This window comes from Anthonomus grandis, chromosome 14 (genome assembly GCF_022605725.1).
Source record: "Anthonomus grandis grandis chromosome 14, icAntGran1.3, whole genome shotgun sequence".
Classification (NCBI taxonomy): domain Eukaryota; kingdom Metazoa; phylum Arthropoda; class Insecta; order Coleoptera; family Curculionidae; genus Anthonomus; species Anthonomus grandis.
The window spans coordinates 18,561,671-18,582,307 of NC_065559.1; the positions used below are offsets into that span (position 1 = coordinate 18,561,671).

The following is a 20,637-nucleotide window of genomic DNA, read 5'->3' on the forward strand; positions in this document are numbered from 1 at the left end:
TGAGGACGGTTGGTGGTTTCGCTTCACAAAAATATATAATATAACAGTAATACCAGCCGACACAGATTTTAATAATACAGATAAATTTGTTTTATGTTTTGATTTAACTGTTATTTGTTTGTTATGGTCTAGCTTATAAAATAATTTATCTCTATTAAAAAGAACGAGCATTATTTTATGCTTATGGTATTATTTTAACTTTTTAAATAACCTTGTCCTTAGTGTATAATTGTAACGCATCTATTAGAATTATCACTAATATTTATGTGGAATTATCACATTGACTGTTATCTGATTCAACATAAAAACTCTTAGCATTATATGTTGGAATTAATATTCTTTTACATTAGTACAAAAACCAATAAACCAGGTTCCGAAAGGAAAATAAAACCCGCGAACATAAATTAGACATAGGGCTCATAGAAAGTAATAGAAAGGCAAAAGTGGCAATAAAGTTAAGTATCCTAAAAGACCTTTTTTTAGGTTGTCAAGAAAATGGTTCAGTTATACAAACAAACATATTTGATTTATTTGACATTTTGAAATGAAGCAAAAAGGCTTTTGGTGTGAGTTTGTAATTTTAGTCTAAAGCAGAAACGTGTTGAATACAGATGTATTAAAAATATACTTTCGTTTAATTTAAATTTCCATACACCATTATATTTTCGGTAAAATTTAATAGGTTATGGGCCCAGGATCGCGTAAAGTATATTAGTAAACTGTATACGTTCGTTTAATTGTGATAATTATTTGCCAGTACCGGACTTGACTTGGACGGACCGGTGGCATTAAACGTATGTAAAAATTTCTTTGTGTGTTTGTGAGTGTTGTTTTGGTGTTTAAAATAATGGAGAAAACCAAGCCACGAAATGTTCAACCATTTAACGGTGAAAAGTATAGTATTTGGAAATTTCGTGTGAAATTATTATTAGCAGAAGCACAAGTTCTTTATGTTGTTGACGAGGGGCTCCCGAATCAATCTGACGAGAGATGGAAAAGGCATGATATTTATGCGAAGGGAATAATCACTGAAAATCTAAGTGATTCTTTTTTGAACTTTGTCAAGGATAAACCAAATGAAAGGCGAAGTTTAGCTACCCAATTGGCATTACGTAAAAGACTTCTCAGTTTTAAATTTCGAGGAGATCAACAGCTGCTTCAACATTTTGCTATTTTTGATGATACAATTGCAGAATTTCTAGCTGCAGGAGCAAAATTAGATGAGATGGATAAAATTTCTCATCTACTTATAACAATGCCTTCCGCTTATGATGGTGTAATCACTGCATTGGAAACCTTGGGAGAAGAAAGTCTAAACTTGTCATTTGTGAAAACTCGACTTCTGGATCAAGAAGTAAAACTTAAAAACGACAATACTACAACAAGTTTTAAAATACTAAATACATTCAAAGATGCTTCAACCACCCAGGGTACTTTTAGATCCAAAGACAATACACGACACAAAAAGAAGAAATTTACACAAAATAAACACAAAGGGCATTTCAAAAAGGGCTATAAAAATCATAATAAAACATTAAATATGAAATGCAATTATTGTGGCCAAAATAACCATTTAATTAAAGATTGCTACTTTCACAAACAAATGCTTGACAAGCAACGTACAATCCAAACTGTTTCACGCACCAAATCAGAAGAAAATAGTTTTGCTTTCATGCTTCGAAATGCCGTAATGAAAACATTGGAGAAAACTGAAAATACATTGTTCGTGCTTGATTCTGGGGCAACGGACCATATTGTCAACCAAGAACGTTTCTTTTCAACAAAGTACCACTTACCAAAACCAATTTCTATAGCTGTAGCTAAGATTGATACAGCTGTTCTGGCTACAAAAGGCGGGCCAATAGATGTGGTGACGAATCTTGGAGTTAAGGGGACGTTGGAAAATGTCCTCTTTATACCTGAAGTACCCTACAACTTGATTTCTGTGCCGTGTCTCCAGAAGAAAGGAATGGTAATCATTTTTGATGAGCATGGAGTGAAAATTCAACACAACTCACAAACAATAGCTACGGGTAAGCCCATAAATGGTTTAATAGGTATTTATTTTAAAATAACTAAAAACCATGGAAATCAAATTAATATGATTGATAATAAAAACTACCAAAAATGGCATGAACGTTTGGGACATCCCAGTGCAGCATGCATAAACGGGAAACAATCTAGACTACCGTTTGCAAAGTCCAAATTAAAATCACATATTCAAAGACCATTGTTTATTATTCATTCTGATGTTTGTGGGCCAATAACTCCTCCTACTGTCGATAGTAAAAATTATTTTGTGACATTTATAGATGAATTTACACACTATACTGTAGTATATTTAATTGAATTAAAATCTGAAATCTTTAAGGTTTTTAAAGATTTTGTTGCTAAAGCAGAAACACACTGTAATTGTCAAGTAGTAAACATCTATTGCGACAATGGAGGAGAATATTTGTCTACTGAAATAAAAGGGTATTGTGTTCAGAAGGGCATTTCATATCATTTAACGGTACCTCATACTTCCCAACAAAATGGTGTAGCAGAGCGGATGAATCGTACTATAATTGAAAAGGCGAGATCGATGATTTATACATCGGGGTTGGATAAATCTTTTTATGGTGAAGCTGTTTTAACAGCTAGCTACCTAATAAATATTTTACCAACTGCCGCACTGCATATTAATAAAACACCATATGAACTGTGGCATAATAAAAAGCCCAGATTGGACAATTTAAAAATTTTCGGTTCAACCGTCTATGTCCACAATAAAAGTCGAAAGACAAAATTTGAAGAAAAATCCAAAAAGGGTATTTTAATGGGGTATGTTTTTAATATGTATAAAATCTGAGATGTGGAAAAAGAAAATTTTATCATAGCTCGCGACGTAATAGTTGACCAGGTAAATTTCAAAGTCACTAGACCTCTTAAAAGTGACATGGAATTAACACCCTCGCCCAAAACTAATAAAACCGATTCAAACTCGGAAAAATTAGTAAATTCTGAACATGAAAATATCCATGTAGACCAACAAACATCATATGAATTAGAAGCTTCCACCTTAAGGAAAAGCGAGAGGATAAAAAATCGTTCATTACCTCTGTACACTGATGACGATGATTATGATATAAATAATGACACATTTTCAATCATATATTATGTGCACAAACTCTTGTAAAATCAATTCCAAAATTCTATCATGAAATTGAAACAAGGGATGATCGTTGTCAGTGGGAGGTGGCCATTAAGAATGAACTTGATTCTCTTAATTTAAACTTGGACTATTGTAAACAAACCCATAAACAAAAACATTGTTGATTGCAAATGGGTATTTACTGTCAAAACTGATGAACAAGGAGCACCAATAAAATATAAAACTAGATTGGTAGCAAAAGGGTTTAGTCAGCAATATTTACTTGATTATCAAGAAACTTTTTTCACCAGTTGCCCGCATTACAACATTTAGACTAATGCTAGCAATTTGTAATCAGTACAATTTACTTGTTCATCATATGGACGTAAAGACTGCATTTTTGCACAGTAGTTTAGATGAAGAAAGATACATGAAAATTCCCGAAGGCCTAAAAGCAGATAATAGTAAAGTTTGCAAATTAAATAAATCAATTTATGGCCTAAAACAATGCTGGTATGAATATTTTAATAAAAAATTAAAAACATGTAATTTTAAAAGCTCACTGGTTGATCCATGTTTATATTTATTAGACAAAGGCGACTTAAATAAAAATATTTATGTTATTTTATACGTTGATGATATTTTAATTTGTACCGCAAAACAAAACACGATGGTAACATTTAAAAATTATGTTAGGAATGAATTTCCAATGAAAGATTTAAAAGATGTAAAACTGTTTTTAGGAATTCGAATTTTGAGAACAGAAAACACCATAACCTTAGACCAAAGTTTTTATTTAAAAACCGTATTAAATAAATTTAATATGTCTGAATGTAAATCAGTTAGCACGCCATTAGAAAATAAATTAAATTATATAAATCTAAATAAAGACGAGAATTTAAATGTTCCATGTAGAAATTTAATTGGGTGCCTTATGTATGCCATGCTTTGTACAAGACCAGATCTTTGCATTGCAATTAATATCTTAAGTAGGTTTCAAAGTAAGAGTAATAAAGAACTATGCATGTGCTTAAAACGAGTGTTAAGATATCTTAAAGGTTCTGTAAATATAAAATTAACATATACACGTAATGATAATTATGTCAATATAATTGAGGGCTATGTTGATTCAGATTGGGGAAATAATGAGTTAAACAGGAAAAGTACAAGAGGTTATTTATTTAAAGACTTTAAAAATTGTACAATATCCTGGAACTCAAAACAACAATCCTCGGTAGCTGCTTCTTCAACAGAAGCAGAATATATCAGAATATATACTCTTTTCGAATATGTTAGAGAAGCTATATGGCTAAGAAGTTTATTAGAAAGCCTTAATTTTAAAATGCTAGCACCAACAATTATTTTTGAAGATAATAACGGTTGCATAAATATAGCAAAAACTCTATAAATCATAAAAGAACTAAACATATTGACATAAAGTATCATTTTATACGTGAACAAATCATACAGAAAACCATAGTATTAGAATATATTTCCACAGGTGAACAATTAGCTGATGCCTTTACCAAACCACTCCCAGCAGTAAAATTCCTCAAGATAAGATCCGAGATAGGGTTAAAGTAATTTTTTTTTTACCTAGAATATATTATGAATAAACATCTTTTCTATTATTATGTTATAATGTTAATCAATATGTTTGTGTATTCCTTATATTCACATAGATATAGGTATATTTAGGTATAATATTAGTTTTTTTTTAATGTTATTATTTTAACTTACTATAAGAAAAATATTTTTCTTTAGGATCATAGGATTGCAGGGATGTATAAAATGGTTAATTATGTTTTTGAGTGGGAGTGTTGGAATTAATATTCTTTTATATTAGTACAAAAACCAATAAACCAGTTTCCGAAAGGAAAATAAAACCCGCAAACATAAATTAGACATAGGGTTCATAAAAAGTAATAGAAAGGCAAAAGTGGCAATAAAGTTAAGTATCCTAAAAGACCTTTTTTTAGGTTGTCAAGAAAATGGTTCAGTCATACAAACAAACATATTTGATTTATTTGACATTTTGAAATGAAGCAAAAAGGCTTTTGGTGTGAGTTTGTAATTTTAGTGTAAAGCAGAAACGTGTTGAATACAGATGTATTAAAAATATACGTTCGTTTAATTTAAATTCCCATACACCATTATATTTTCGGTAAAATTTAATATTATACTTATCTAGACCTTTCCAAGTCTCAAAAATTGTTTTACGAACTTTATCTTATTTTAATTCAGACTCGAATAATGATGGAGTAACGGAAAATATTATTTGACACCGAGGTGAATTGGAAAATGGTTTACTTTGGCCCTTTTAAACATATAATCAGTCAGAAATAAGACGGATACATTGAGTTTATTTTAGGTTAAAGTTAATAATCCCGATACTGTTATTTTAACCGAGCCAAATAAACCTTTTTTCATGGAAGACTACATTTTGGTGCCAATCTTTTCTCGCAATCAATATAGTCATGGTGGAATACGGATAATGTGTAGAAATTACTTTTATAATAATTTTCGCCTTGTTAACATTCATAAGTTTCTTTTTTAGATGAAAGGATTTGTGAATTTTCTAATGTATAAGTTTCATCTTTTCCACAATTCGACAACCTAAATTACTTAAACGACGACGAGCAACTTCTCGTCAATCAAGCGTCTTACGAGCAAGAATTAATTTTTGCTTTTGAGAATTAGTCTTCAATAATGGCTCTTATAGTCTAGGCTGCAACAATTTTTTTTTATCTCCAAAAGTTCTCGTGAACTATGGACTTAAGAAGTCATAAAAGTTGCAAATGCGTCAATCGCATAAGCTTACCAGGAATGTCGCTTGGAGCAATAAATTCTACAAAAACGTCTAAATACAAGGCTAATTTTCTGTTCACGATTTATGAATTAATAAAAAGTAGACTTTTATGCTTAACCCTTCGTTGCTTTACCTTAAAAGCACCTGTTACTTTAATTCCTTACAACAAAAGTAAGAATCTCACTCTCGTACCTTGGCAGTCAATTTTATTAAAGACATTTAATTTTATTAAAAAAAGTAATTAAATTATTAATTATAATAATTATTTAATTTAATTTTATTACAAAAAGTGTTTTTGTCTGTATAGCCTTCCGTGATTATAATAAAAGAAAATCTAGTATTAGTTCTGGATTTATAGAATAAAATTATAATGGCGCTCAACGTGGGGACAAGTTGTTAAGCCAATATAAATGAGAACGCCAGAATTTGCTTTGTTGATATGTTATAATTTTATTTCAGAAATCCAAGCTAATACCATACCCAATTACTTTGGGGTACTTACTTTTTACTATAGTAGTAATTTCTAGTAATCCGATAAATTAAGCTAGATCGCTAACAAATAAATTATTACAATAAGGATGAACCTAAAATAATAATAATAAATTATTATGACAGATTTTAAAAGTTTCATAATTATTTTTAGTAGGCAAAATCTAAAAAATAAAGTAGTTTCGATATTTGTTATGAAATTATCTTATATCTAGTAACACTTTTTATCCTTATCACATAAATAAATGTGTATATTATATTTATTGTATTACGATTACTTATTAAGTAACGACACACACACACGATATTCTGTCAAATAGTAGGTTCCTAATATTCCATGTAGAATTACATTAAATATTGACAAGTTATTATAGTATTGAATTTTACATGTAAAAATTTTTCCTCTATTTTATTGAATTGCAAGTTAATGGATTAATTTTTTGATTGACAATAAGTTTTCTTTTTGTTCCATTTAGTTGTCATTAAAAATTTATAATAAAATATTTTAAATACCCGATGTCCCACTAAAGGTAGTGTCAAATAATCAACTTTTATAGCGCAATTTTTTTGCAGCCGCTGCAATAGTTGCGTACAGTGTTTACAAACTACAAAAAATACATAAAATTGTACTACTTTCGAAGATTGCAGGTTGAGACTAGAAGTTTAGAAATGCTCGCATTTATCGCTGTTTTTACAAAACATTTTAATTGCTGTAGCCTTGTTTGGGTTACTGTTTAACATCGCAGTTTCAGTTTATTCGTTTATGTTATTGAGGACGGTTGGTGGTTTCGCTTCAAAAAAATATATTATATAATAGTAATGTCAGCGGACACGGATTTTAATAATACAGATAAATTTGTTTTATGTTTTGATTTAACTGTTATTTGTTTGTTATGGTCTAGCTTATAAAATAATTTATCTCTATTAAAAAGAACGAGCATTATTTTATGCTTATGGTATTATTTTAACCTTTTAAATAACCTTGTAAACTCCTTAGTGCATAATTGTAACGCATCTGTTAGAATTATCACTAACATATATGTGGAATTATCACATTGACTGTCATCTGATTCAACATAAAAACTCGTAGCATTATACTTATCTAAACCATTCCAATTCTCAAAAATTGTTTTACGAACTTTATCTTATTTTAATTCAGACTCGAATAATGATGGAGTAACAGAAAATGTTAATTGACACCGAGGTGAATTGGAAAATGGTTTACTTTGGCCCTTTTAAATATATATTCAGTCAGAAATAAGACGAATACATTGAATTTATTTTGGGTTAAAGTGAATAATCCCGATACTGTTATTTTAACCGAGCCAAATGAACCTTTTTTCATGGAAGACTACATTTTGGTGCCCATCTTTTCTCGTAATCAATATAATTCAAATTCAAATTCAAAATTGTTTATTTTGCCAAAAGTAAAAAATACATGTATCATTTAGTTACACATAATATACACAGTTGACAAAAAGGACCAATTCACGATTATAAAACCGGTAACAGTGACCGCTGAGCGGACGCCTGCGAAAGGACCCTTAACCTAATAAATAGCTACTATAATAAATACAAAAAATAAATTAAAAAAATAGTACATATAAAGTATGCAAAGAGAAATAAATAAAAAACTACTTAATAAAATAATTCCCAAAAAAAAACAAAAGAAAACAAAAAGACAAATTAAAAGTAAGAGTTCTGAAGAGAATGGGAGCGCGCAGAAGGAAAACGAGTCTTGATGACAGTTAGATTTTAGGTATAAGTTAGGGCGTGGCAGAATATTAGAAACAATATGAAATAAAAAAATAAAAAATCAAATAAAAAATAAAAAATGTCAACATCGAAGTTATTATAATATTGATCTTATTTAAGTACTTAAATTTATTTATGTGACTTTTAAAACTTATAACCTAATCTGTTCTTCCAATAAGATCTTATTTATTGAATTTTTAAAAAACAAAAATTTTGAATTCTTAAGGACTTGTGTCAAGCTATTTCACATTTTAACAGCAGTGTATGTAAAACTTTTTTCATAGCATGAAGTTCTATGGTGGGGTACAATATAGCTTTGGCCATTGGCGGTACGCTGTAGCCCTAAAGTAGTTCTTGGAAGCGGTTTAAATTTTTCTAAAAGGTAGGGGGGTTTGCCAGTACTTATTACTCTGTGTATGAGACAGTAAAAATGTTGTTTTCGTCTGTTGGCCATATTTAAAATTTTAAATTCATTTAGATAGGGCGTTATATGCTCTCTATAAGATATATTATATGATAACCTCATACACCAGTTTTGCATCTTTTGAATGGATCTTTTAGTTACCAATGATAGCGAGTCACCATAGACAACAACAATAGTCATACAGGGACAGAACCAGAGAATTACATACAAAATATTTTTGTTTTTGAGGTAGATACTTTTTATTATAATTAATATTTTTATGTCTTAAATATGCAGTGGAAAGTTTACTATTTATGTGTTGCTGAAAAGATAGGTCTGTGTCAAAAATAACCCCCAAATTTTTTGCATTTTGAACGACTGGTATAGTATTATTATTTAAAGATACCTGAAATATTTGTTCAATTTGTTCACGAAGTTGTTTATCTTTGTTTATTATAAGAATTTTAGATTTATTTGCGTTTAATTTTAAATTATGGTTCTTTGAATATAAGAATAATTGGTCTAAGTCATTAGTAAGTTTTTCTTTAGCTTCTATCACATTACTCTTCACTACAGGTATAGTAAGTTGGGTGTCGTCGGCAAATTGATTGAATTTACAAAATTTAATACTCCTGTACATATCTGCTACATAAATGGCAAATAACAGAGGAGAAAGGACGAATCCTTGAGGTACTCCCTTTTTGACAAGTTTGAGATCCGACTTTATTATTGTAGAGTCTTTTTTTGTACTTACGTAACTATACCTAAAGGTTAAGATATTTTGTAACAAATTTAGTGCATCTGTAGAGAATCCATAACACTTTAATTTTGCTAATAACAGTTCAAGATGTACCGTATCGAAAGCTTTACTAAAATCTAAAAGTGTCATGCAAGTACTATTTGTTTGTTCTTGATTTTCTCTTATATCATTGAGGATATTAGTTAGTGCTGATGTTGTGCTAAAATTCTTTCTAAAACCAAATTGGCAGGTTGGGACTATATTTTGCTGTTCTATGAATGACTCAATTTGTGAGTAGATATGCTTTTCAAATATTTTTGACATAGCAGAAAGTGTACTAATTGGTCTTAGGGTAGGGTTGCCTATATTGGACCGGCTCCTAAATTGGACCTTTGAAGATTTGAGCAAACCGACAACAAGTGGCGCCATCTGTCAATGCCAACTAAAAATATACCTCGAAAACTGTTAGAGTTTCAACACGTGTGTGCGTCTATAAACAACGGTTGAGGAAATATTAGTGTTTTCGTGATTTTTTAACTTCCGATACAAATATACTAGTACTCACCGTTCAAGTAAGTAATCACAACATTTATAATATCATTATTTCTCAAGATTCATTAAAGGCCATAGTTTAGGGGTTATTTTAGTGACCTAACCTCCAAATTGGTAAAATCCGTTGTGGGTGAAATTTGATAAAAAGTTTAGTTTTGAGAACGAGGTTCCTAAATTGGACAGCAATTGACTTGTAAATTGGACCGGTCCAATTTAGGCAACCACTTCCATTTACTTAGTTCTTAATATATTTTTTTCAGAATGTCATCACGTGGTAAATACGGCAAGTGGAGCACAGAAGATTTAAGCAGTGCTATTTCCGCTTTTCGTAATGGTTCTTATGGGCTTAATGAATGTGCAAGGTTGTTTAAAGTACCTAAAGCTACACTAAAAAGACATCTCGAAGAGAAAAACAAACGGGCAAATAATTCAATTAAAAAAATGGGCAGGTTTAGTGTATTTAATGAAGAAGTTGAAGCAGAATTGGCTAGGCATATTTTGATTTTCGAAGAGCGAATGTTCGGGATGGGCATACGAGACGTCCGCAAACTGGCATTTGATTTGGCAACAAGAAACTATTTGAAACACAATTTCAACACAGATAAACGTATGGCAGGCAAAAAGTGGTATTATGGTTTCATGTCAAGACATAAAGAAATATCGTTACGGCAGCCGGAGAAAACATCAATGGCAAGGGCTGCAGGATTTAGAAAAGTACGAGTTAATAAATTCTATGAACTTAAAAAAAAAATCTGTGAAGAGGATAAATTGACCGCCACACGCATATTCAACGTCGACGAGACAGGCTGCTCAACCGTACAACGGCAATGTCAGAAAATATTAGCCAAGAAGGGAAAACATCAAATTAAGAGCATTTATAGTGGAGAGAGGAGGGCAAATACTACTGTGGTTTGTTGTGCAAGTGCAGCAGGGCAGTTTGTACCACCCATGATAATTTTTAAGAGGAAACGTTTTCAAGAGGAACTTTCATTAGGTGCTCCGCCTGGCAGCATTGTCACTATTAGCGATACTGGATATATCAGTAGCGATCTTTTTGTGACATGGCTTAAACTCATTGAAACAGTTAAGCCAAGCCCTGAGGCCCCTGTTTTGTTATTGTTGGACGGCCACAGCACCCACAGCAAAAACCTAAAAGCTCTACAAATTTCCAGGGATAATGGAATTAGGTTGTTGCAGTTACCAAGTCACACAACACACAGACTTCAACCGTTGGATGTTGGATTCTTCAGAGCCTTTCAAAATGTTTATGGACAATGCATTCAAAAATGGCTGCGAAATAACGTGGGTCGAACTGTATCAATGTTTCAGATTTCCGGGATAATTGGAGAGGCTTATGGGCTTGCTGCAACAGTGAGAAACGCACAGAACGCTTTTCATGCTATTGGCATTTGGCCTATAGATGAAAATATTTTTAAAGAATCTGATTTTGCAGCTTCAATGATGTTTGAAAGTGCATCAAACTCTAACCATGAATCCCAACAGGAGGCATCCTCTTCTGAAGAAGATAATATTCCATTGGCGCAAGTCGTTAGGTCGCAAGGATTACGAACGAAGAGAGCAGCATCAACTTCCCTAAATATTTCAGTCCAGGATATTTCGCCGTTACCTATAAAAAAATCGAAATCATCAAAAGTTTGCCGCACCCAGGACGCAGTTGAATTGACTAGTTCCCCGTACAAAAATGAACTTGAAGCAAGAGCTAAGACATCTAAAGCAAAATCGGTTAAAACTACTTTAAAATTTTCAAAGATTAGTGATAAAAAAAAGGTAGTAAAATTAGGTGGAGCTAAGTCGGACAGCTGGTATTGTAAAATATGCGAGTCTGAATCAGTCGAAGAAATGATCCAGTGTCTTAAATGTAAAATTTGGTTTCATGCAAAATGTTTCAATGTATCGCTAAAAACTAAGATATTTTATTGTTCAAACTGTAAAACTTAAGATTATGATTTTTAATATTACATAATAATAAAGATTTTTTACATTTAGGTTAAGTTTATCAGTTAAAAAACGTTGAATATTAGTTTATGTTATGCTAGTATATATCTTTTTTCGCGTTCCTCATGTTTAAATATAGGTTCTAACATCGGTCCAATTTAGGGTGCTAATGGTCCAATTAAGGATACCGGTATCCCAAATTGGACTTTTGTTTATATTTTTTTCATTTGAAAAATAAAATATTATAAAGTACCATGTATCTATTATTTGTGAATTTTTGGAATATAAACAGTACTTAGTAAATGATTTTTATAATAAAATTTTGAAATATTTATTAACCTGTGTAATACAATAGATGTTTGAAAAGTGGTCCAAATTAGGATACCTTACCCTATATCTTTAAGGGTTTTTGGATCGTTAGTTTTAGGTACTGGTAAAATTTTTGTAGTTTTCCAGATTGTTGGATAGGTTGAAGTTGATATGCAAGAATTAATAACATTTACAATAGCATCCGCACAAAAGGGTAGACACAATTTTATATCCCTTATTGATAAAAGGTCCTCGCCAACAGTATTAGATTTTATTTTAGAAATAATTTGAAACAAATTTTCATGGGTAATTAATTTGAATTTTAAATTAATATGAGTAATTAGTTTGTTGTTTTTATAAAAGTCAATGAGATGATTTGGTACTGTATTAGGCTCATTATCTGTTTCTAAAAAAAATCATGTACATGAGTGGCCTTATTAAGAGTTTCCGGAATATCTATTTGATTATTTTTAGATGTAAGATGAAGTTTTTTTGCTGTACTCCAAAAAGCCTTTCCATTACTCTTCGCAAAAGTATTAAAAAATGTAATTTTTTCCCTAGAAATTGCATGTTTTGTGAAGTTTCGAAGCTGTCTGTAATACTGTAAATGTTGATGTAATTTTCTTCTTAAAAATTTTTTGTGGGCATTATCTCTTAATTTTATTAACTTTTTAACATTATCTGTTATCCAGCGTAAGTAACACTTTTCAACAATTTTTTTAGTTTTTAAGGAAGCATGTTCCTTTATTATTTGTATTAAAGTGGAATTTAAAATTGAAACTTTTTCATTTACATCGTTAGCCCTATACAATCGATCCCAAGATATTAACTTCCCTTGGTTTATAAATGTGTCAATGTTAATGATAATCTAATCTCTAAAACTAATAGTTTTAAACTTATTATGATTTTTTGATATCTTGAGAAGAGAATATATTAAATTGTGATCCGTAATATTTTTGACAAATAGCCAGGGATCCAGATTTTGTACAATTAATATTTTGACCTGTGATTATAAAATCAATGAGGCTATGTGTCTGATGTGTAAAGTCAAATCTAGTAGGTTCCTGAATGTGCTGCGTATATTGAAATATTTGTAATAACTGCCTAAGCTTGTTGGGGTAGGTAGAGTTACTTAAGAGGTTTATATTAAAGTCACCCACTATAATAATATTGTCATAGTTGACAGATAAGTTACCTAACACATCCTCAAATTGATCAAGAAATAAAGAATTGTTCACTGTGGGTGCTTTATAAAAATTGATAAAAATATGGTTTTTGTTTTTAATTATAAATTTTATAGCTATATATTCAAATAAATTTTGATTTAGATCAACTAGCGCAAAACTTATGTTTTTATTAATATACAGTGCTACCCCGCCTCCCCTTTGAGCCCTATCTTGCCTGACAAATCTATATCCAGGAATATTATACAAGTTATTAGGAATACCTGGATTTAACCATGTTTCAGTTAAGCCCAGTATATCAAATTTATATTCTGACATATAATTTTGGAACTCGTCAAATCCTGTATTTATCGATCTCACATTAAGATGACCCACCAAAAAACCCTGCAAGTCTATAAGATAGTTATCATTTGACACACAATTATATACATTTTCTCGATGTTGAGCAGACAAGTGATCAGCCATATTCCCAAACATACCACCACATTTTCCCTGACTCCCTATTATGCGTAGTTAGCCCCAATTTTGCGCGCTCCATACCCCTAGAGAAAAAAAATAACAAAAAAACCAGTTTTGAAAAAATTCCCAAAATAACAAAAAAACACCAAAAACAAAAAAAAACATGATTTGTAAACATTTAGAATTAATTGAAATAAGTAAAACAAAAAACTCAACATATTATGTAAGTATGTATGTGATTTTGTTGACAACCGCCCAATGTAATATATTTAAAGTTTGCATAAGTACCAACATCATAATGTACAAACATGTATAACACAGTCCAAATTAATAATTTAAAATATCTAGGGTATACATACTCTCATTAATAAAGTCTTAATCAAATTAATATATATGTATATTAAAGCAATAAGGATTTTTTCAGGAAAAATAATAAAATAAACGCATAGGTAAATAGATAAGTACCCCAGAACAAATTAAAAAATAGTAACAATGTAGATTTACCTTTATTTATTTTTGTTAAGTAAATCCAATAATCATGGTGCAACATGGATAATGTGTAGAAATGACTCAAAATAGATAAGTTTAAGTCTTTTTTAGATGAAAGGATTTGTGAATTTTCTAATGTAGAGTCATTAAGGGTAAGTGTGCGCAGTGGGAAAGTGTGCGCATGTCATATATCTTTACGAAATTAGTAGTCGTAAGTCGTATTTCTTTTTCAGCCACGTACAAATTTTCTTTTTGTGTTATAGGTTGTGTATAAAGATAAATCCGGTAAGTTTTAATTTAGTGTATAGAAGGTTCAATAGAGAATTATTTACCTCCATTGGATTTTTATATGTTTTTCTTATTTTTAAAATTTTTATCTTTTTGTTGTTATCTGGGGTAAGTGTACGCAGGGTGTATACGCGTATAAGTATACGCGCGCACACTTGCCCCGTCTTCTTCCATTTACTTATATTTCTTTATTTTTTAGCAAAATGCCCCGAAATTACCAAAGAAAAAAACCAGAAAAAACGTTAGTGACTCAAGCCCAAATAGACGAAGCGAGAAATCTGATTGGTCAAGGTGTTAGCCAAAGAGGAGCCGCAGAACGAGTTGAAATGAGTAAGTACAGCTTTAAGAAAAAGACTGGCCTTAAAGTCTGTTGCAGTTTCGCTAGGCCGCTTTAGACCGACATTTACTGGCGAGCAAGAGCGCAAAATCGTTGAGTATTGCTTAGCTATGGACAATATGTTTTATGGTATTACGATTCACACCTTACGCAGATTAGTTTTTCAATATGCCGAAATTAACAATATTCGTAATCGATTTAACAAAGTTTCTAAGATGGCAGGACGCGATTGGGTTGCAGAATTCCTGAAAAGACACCAGCAATTGGGGCTACGCCAATCAACGCCTACAAGTCCTGCCAGAGCGATAGGATTTAATAAGGCTCAAGTGGATAGATTTTTCATAAATTTAAATCTGCTTTATGAAAAATATAAATTTGATGCTAGTCGTGTTTACAACATGGATGAAACTGGGATTAGCACAGCTCCAAAGAAAACACCTAGAGTAGTGTCAGCAAAGGGCAAAAAAATAGTAGGTAAGGTTGTATCTGCAGAAAGAGGCATAACAGTAGCAGCGATATGTTGCATAAGCGCTACTGGTCAATATGTGCCTCCCGCTTTTATTTTTCCCAGGAAAAGGATGAAAGGTGAACTTCTTGATGCAGGGCCAACTGGCTGTGTTGGTATGGTATCCGACTCAGGATATATAAACACAGATTTGTTTAGGCAGTGGCTGTATCACTTTAAGGATCGTGCCCGTCCCCAAAAAGAAGCGCCAGTTTTATTAATCGATGGCTTAGAATCATAGTAACGTAACTACAAAATTGGCGAAATTGAGTTAATATACCCAAACGGATGTTCAATTCTTCAAGAGTTTAGTGCCAAAGAAACGGAAGAGTTATTATTAATATTAAAGAAGTTGCCGTCATGCGTAAATACAGAAGCAACAGCGCTTAAGCCGTAGCCGATCGATAGTTCTAGCCCTTGCTTCCATCGATACCTCACAACAGAAGCCGAAATCATGCGAGCCGACGACCGCATCGCGATGGCAAAAATTCCGCGCTGGGGCACATATTTTGCGTTGATTCGAAATAATATTTTACTGCAGTTATTATTGTAGTTTATAGTAAGATTACGCATTTAAAATTTTAAACTACCAAACTATTTTGATACTCACTTTGAGTTTTAAAAAGAATAAAAATTCGGTATTTAAATTAGGTGGGTAAATTAACAATTTTATTTTTAACTTACATTTTACAATCTTAATTTTATTTAGAATAATGCCTACCTCTTGCTGCATTCCTGCTTAAGCTCAGAAAAAATTCAAATGGATTTTAAATTTTTTTTTGGTTTTTTTGATTATCTTCGGAATCATTCAAATTTTCGATTTTTTAAATAAGCAACTAAAATTTGGCGTAGGTACCTACCTAATTTTGTTTTCGGCATTAACATTTTTACGAAAAACTAATACAGCAATGCAAACACTTTCCCATAGCAACCAAGATAATTCACAAAAGTGTCAAGAATAAGTTTTTGAAAAATTGTTTTTTTTCAATAATCTTTAAAACCACATAAAATATAATATATATTATATTTTTTTATATGGCATATTCTTTTACAAGTAAATAATGTGCAACTTTGGGGTAAAACTAATGCTAAAAAAATATTTTATAAACGTAGATTGGCTGTTTCTAACTTAACAGTTTTTAATGTTGCTTCCAGGTAGGCAAACAATTATGTTTGGCATGAAGAAATAGCTAAATGTAGTTCCGTAGAGATTGCTTCCTGTATCTGGAAATATTTATCTGGAAACCAGCAGCATAGGGATTTTTTTTTTCAGGCACATGCAGTGGGCAAAATCGAAATGTGAATATGGTTGCCATGTTTCTTTATGCCGTAAAAAATTTGGAAAACATTTTTATAATTAATCAGTTTTTCTTTGAGCCTGGTCATTTTATGATGGAATGCGATTCTGTCCATGCGCAAATTAAAAAACAAAGTAAAAATGTAGATATTTTTCATCTATCTGGTTGGTACACTATTATAAGGACAGCTTCCAAAAAGTTAAAGTATGAAGTAATTGAAATGAATCAATCAGCTTTTCTAGATTTTAATAGTTTGACAAAGAAAACAATACATAATAGAAAACTAGATAAAAATGGAAACAAAATAAATTGGCTCAAAATCGTTTGGTTTCAGTTCAAAAAAGAGAGCCCAAACACAGTGTTTTTTAAATACGAAATGGATTCGGAAACCTTCCTAGAGTTTGAAATCTTGATAATGCCTGTAAGACGAAGCTTACGAAAAGAGCAAAAAGTGGAAGAAGTTGAAAGTCTTGGAAAAATGTATACAAGTACTATTGCTATCTCTGCCAAAAAACACAAAAATCTTATGGAGCTCTGTCAAGATATTATTCTTAAGACGTATCATGCTTTTTATACATCTTTAAATCAATCTCATGAAACAAAGGAGACTAAAAACTTCAGCGACCATGAAGATGGTGATTAAACTGAATAAAATACTGTTTATTTCATAAGTGTTTCTTAATTTTTTATATTAATAAAAGTATCCAACAGTACACATATCTACAGTTTTTAGTGCAACAAAAACGTAACTACTTATAGGAGTAACAAAAACCTATACCAATTTTACAAAAACAAAGAAAACACACATTTTACTTTTAATCCTATTTATTATAATGTTACTTCATTAGAAAAAACGCTTTTGATTGATATGCTATCATTTAATATTAAACAGTTAGCTAGAATATTGTTTTGAAATGCTAATTTTTGCTTTATTCAAAATTGTGTCTTTTGTAGTTACGTCACTATGGTTCTAAGCCATCGTAATATTGGATAACCATTTATCGCACATCAACCTAGAGGCATCCAATTATGGCAGACAATTGGGAATTGAAATTCTTACACTTGCTCCACACACCAGCCATAAGATCCAACCCCTAGACAAAAGTTTTTTTGGTCCTCTAAAAGCTAAATATTCTGTAGAATATGAGCGCTGGATGAATCAAGAGTCAATCAAGGAAAAGCAATAAAGCAGTACCAGATAGCTGGCCTTTTTAACGAGGCCTACTAACAAGTATCAACAGTTGAGAATGCTGCATCTGGTTTTTCTGTCACTAGGATATTTCCGTTTAATGACGACATTTTCCAAGAACATGATTTTCTGCCCGCTTCGGTAACTGATGTTGAAAATATTCGTCAGCAAGAGGAGATAACCACCAACACTGAAAAATTAAATGAAACAACCGAACTTCCTGCGATTTCCTGCGAATGAGGAGGAAAAGTAAATGACCATGTAGCTCTGATCACTATTAGCCCTTTTCCAAAAGCATTAGTTTCGCAAAAGAGAAAAAGAAAGGCCCAAAAATCTGAAATTGCCACATCAGGTCCTTTTAAAGAAGACTTAGAAAATAGACGAAGAAAAAAGTAATAAAGAGAAAAAATTACTGAATTTGCGCAGTGTTTCTCTCCAAGCAGGACCGTCTACCCTAAAAAAAGAGACGTAAAAAAGAAAATTTTAACTGAAAATATAAAACAATATTTTTGCCCACTTTGCAGTGAAAAATTTGAAGAGCCTTTGAGTGAAAATTGGATTCAGTGTTCCAAGGGTTCGGAGTGGTGGCATGAAGCATGCACATCGTACGAAACTGGAATTTTTGTGTGCGATTTGTGTCAATAAACTAGTGCGTACACTTATACCTAAAGCTACGTACACTTACCCTTATTCGCGGACAAGTGTGCGCAAACTGCCTTAAAAATTTTTTTTTGTATTATCTGCGAAATGTTTAAGTTTAACTGTATATTATGTTTATGTATTTATTAGGCATACCTAAACGTAATAAATATTCTTTTTATACAATTTTGACTTTTAAATTTTTTTATTTTACGCGATAGAAAACACAAAAGTGCGCACACTTCCCCCAATCGACTATATAAGTTTCTTCAGATCTCCTTCTGCAAATATTTATATATTTATTGACAGATTGGAATATGTTTTAAGTAAAATATTAGTTAATGCCTTAATAGTTCTCACTGGTGACCTAAACATAAAGTTATTGGACTTTGTGTTTATTTTCAAACTAGCTTAGCTTTGAGTAGATTGTTTAAGTTTTTCAATCTTACTATGCATGTTTAGCGCCAACTTCACAACTCGGTTAGACTTTAAGATTATGTTTGATCAGCTTTTGGTAACACCAAGCTTATTTTTAATGTGACGAATTTTGGGCTATCCGACCACAATGCTGTGCTGTGGTCCTTTATGCGGAAGATGTTTCTGAAATGCCAGCATGTCTTTTTATTTAGTTATAATACCACTCACCTTTGATGGTTCATAAGCATTCTCTTGCTTTTACGGCCTCGACTATTAGCTTGATTTGTTCCTTTCTACAACTTGTGTAGAGTGAAAAGCCATTTCAATGTATTTGTTAATTAAAAAAAGGTCTCAATACGTGCACAGCTCCCGCATTCAATAAAATACTGCATTGATGATCACAGTCAAGTTTAAACTGAATAAATAACTTTTGCTGCGCTTGCGTCCTTTCTTGCTACTTGTTTACAAACAGCTTTTTCTTAAAACACGCGTAACAAAAAAGTAGTCAATGAAACGATGCTTGCTTCGCAAATATTGCGGGTTGCTAAGGTGTTTACGCTTGCAGCACATCCCATTGCGTAGTTTTTTTATATGCGCGACAAAAGTAGCTGTGTCTGACATTACCTTAAGAATGGCTTTCAATTCTATCTCAGAAATTCTTAACTGTATAGCCTGCAGAATAATGATTATCAAAAAGGCCATGAGAAATTTCTGCCCGAAATACGAAATCCGTTCTTAACAAGTCACCCGGTACATGTTATTTATAATTTTTAATCATTATTATTTTTTACCTAAGGAAACTGTATGTTACAACAAATATATAATTTAAGTAAATTGTATTAAATTTAGAGAATTATAAAAAACTTACCTGTATATGGGATATCCTGATCCTTGTTGAAACCAAAACACCATATAAACTTTGTCATGACCTGGTGGTGTTACGTCACATGGTAGACTAACACTTTTACCCTCCACTGCTTGTATGTCTAGAACGGTTGTAACTGAAACAAAAAATAGATTTAAAACGTTGGAAAATCTAAAAAGATTTGCGTTTTTTTTACATTTTAGGTATAAAACTGAATATATACTTTATTTTAATAGTAGCTAAACATAATGGCTGATACCGGCAAAGCCATAATTTATGGAAACTAATTCAGTTACGGCAGAATGTGCATTACTTTATACTTCAGTTAAGGTTTAACGAGAATCAGAAAATATGCGACACTAGGATAGTAAAACTTAGTATTTCGCTCTCGTAAGCGTAAGTGTAATAAATTTTATAATTTCCTATATGCATTAACGCATCGTAAGATTATATCGTGATATAAGTGTCATAAACACTTTACCCCTGTGCACGTGCAAGATATTAACTCGTGAATAGTTTTTGTTATATAGGTACTTAAAAGTGCACATGTTTCTATCTTTGGAGGTAGTTTAATTAGAGCTGATTAGTATTAATGAAGTATTTAGATACAACAAAATTAAACTAATTTAAACAAGATTGAAATTTATTTTTTCCTGAACCCATTTTTCATAGCCAAAGAAGAAAAATCATCTATTTTTCACGAAGACACCGATATATTCTTGCGCTGATTCCTACAATTTACCTATTATCTATTGAGTTATTTTAGGGTATAATGCACAGGTGCTGCTATTTTGTCTTTACACAGGTTGTACGACACATGCG

General features: G+C 31.5%; 1 protein-coding gene across 1 annotated transcript in view; it reads right to left on the reverse strand.

The window, feature by feature from the left end:
* LOC126744772 (nephrin) overlaps positions 1-20,255 on the reverse strand; it is a 737,132-nt gene extending 716,877 nt beyond the window's left edge. Inside the window, exons 1-2 of the mRNA XM_050452323.1 lie at positions 20,252-20,255; positions 19,819-19,951 (exon numbers count right to left, since the gene is read on the reverse strand). Coding sequence (XP_050308280.1) covers positions 19,819-19,951; positions 20,252-20,255 — 137 coding nt within the window. The remainder of the gene's footprint in view (positions 1-19,818; positions 19,952-20,251) is intronic.
* Positions 20,256-20,637: the final 382 nt, after the last annotated feature.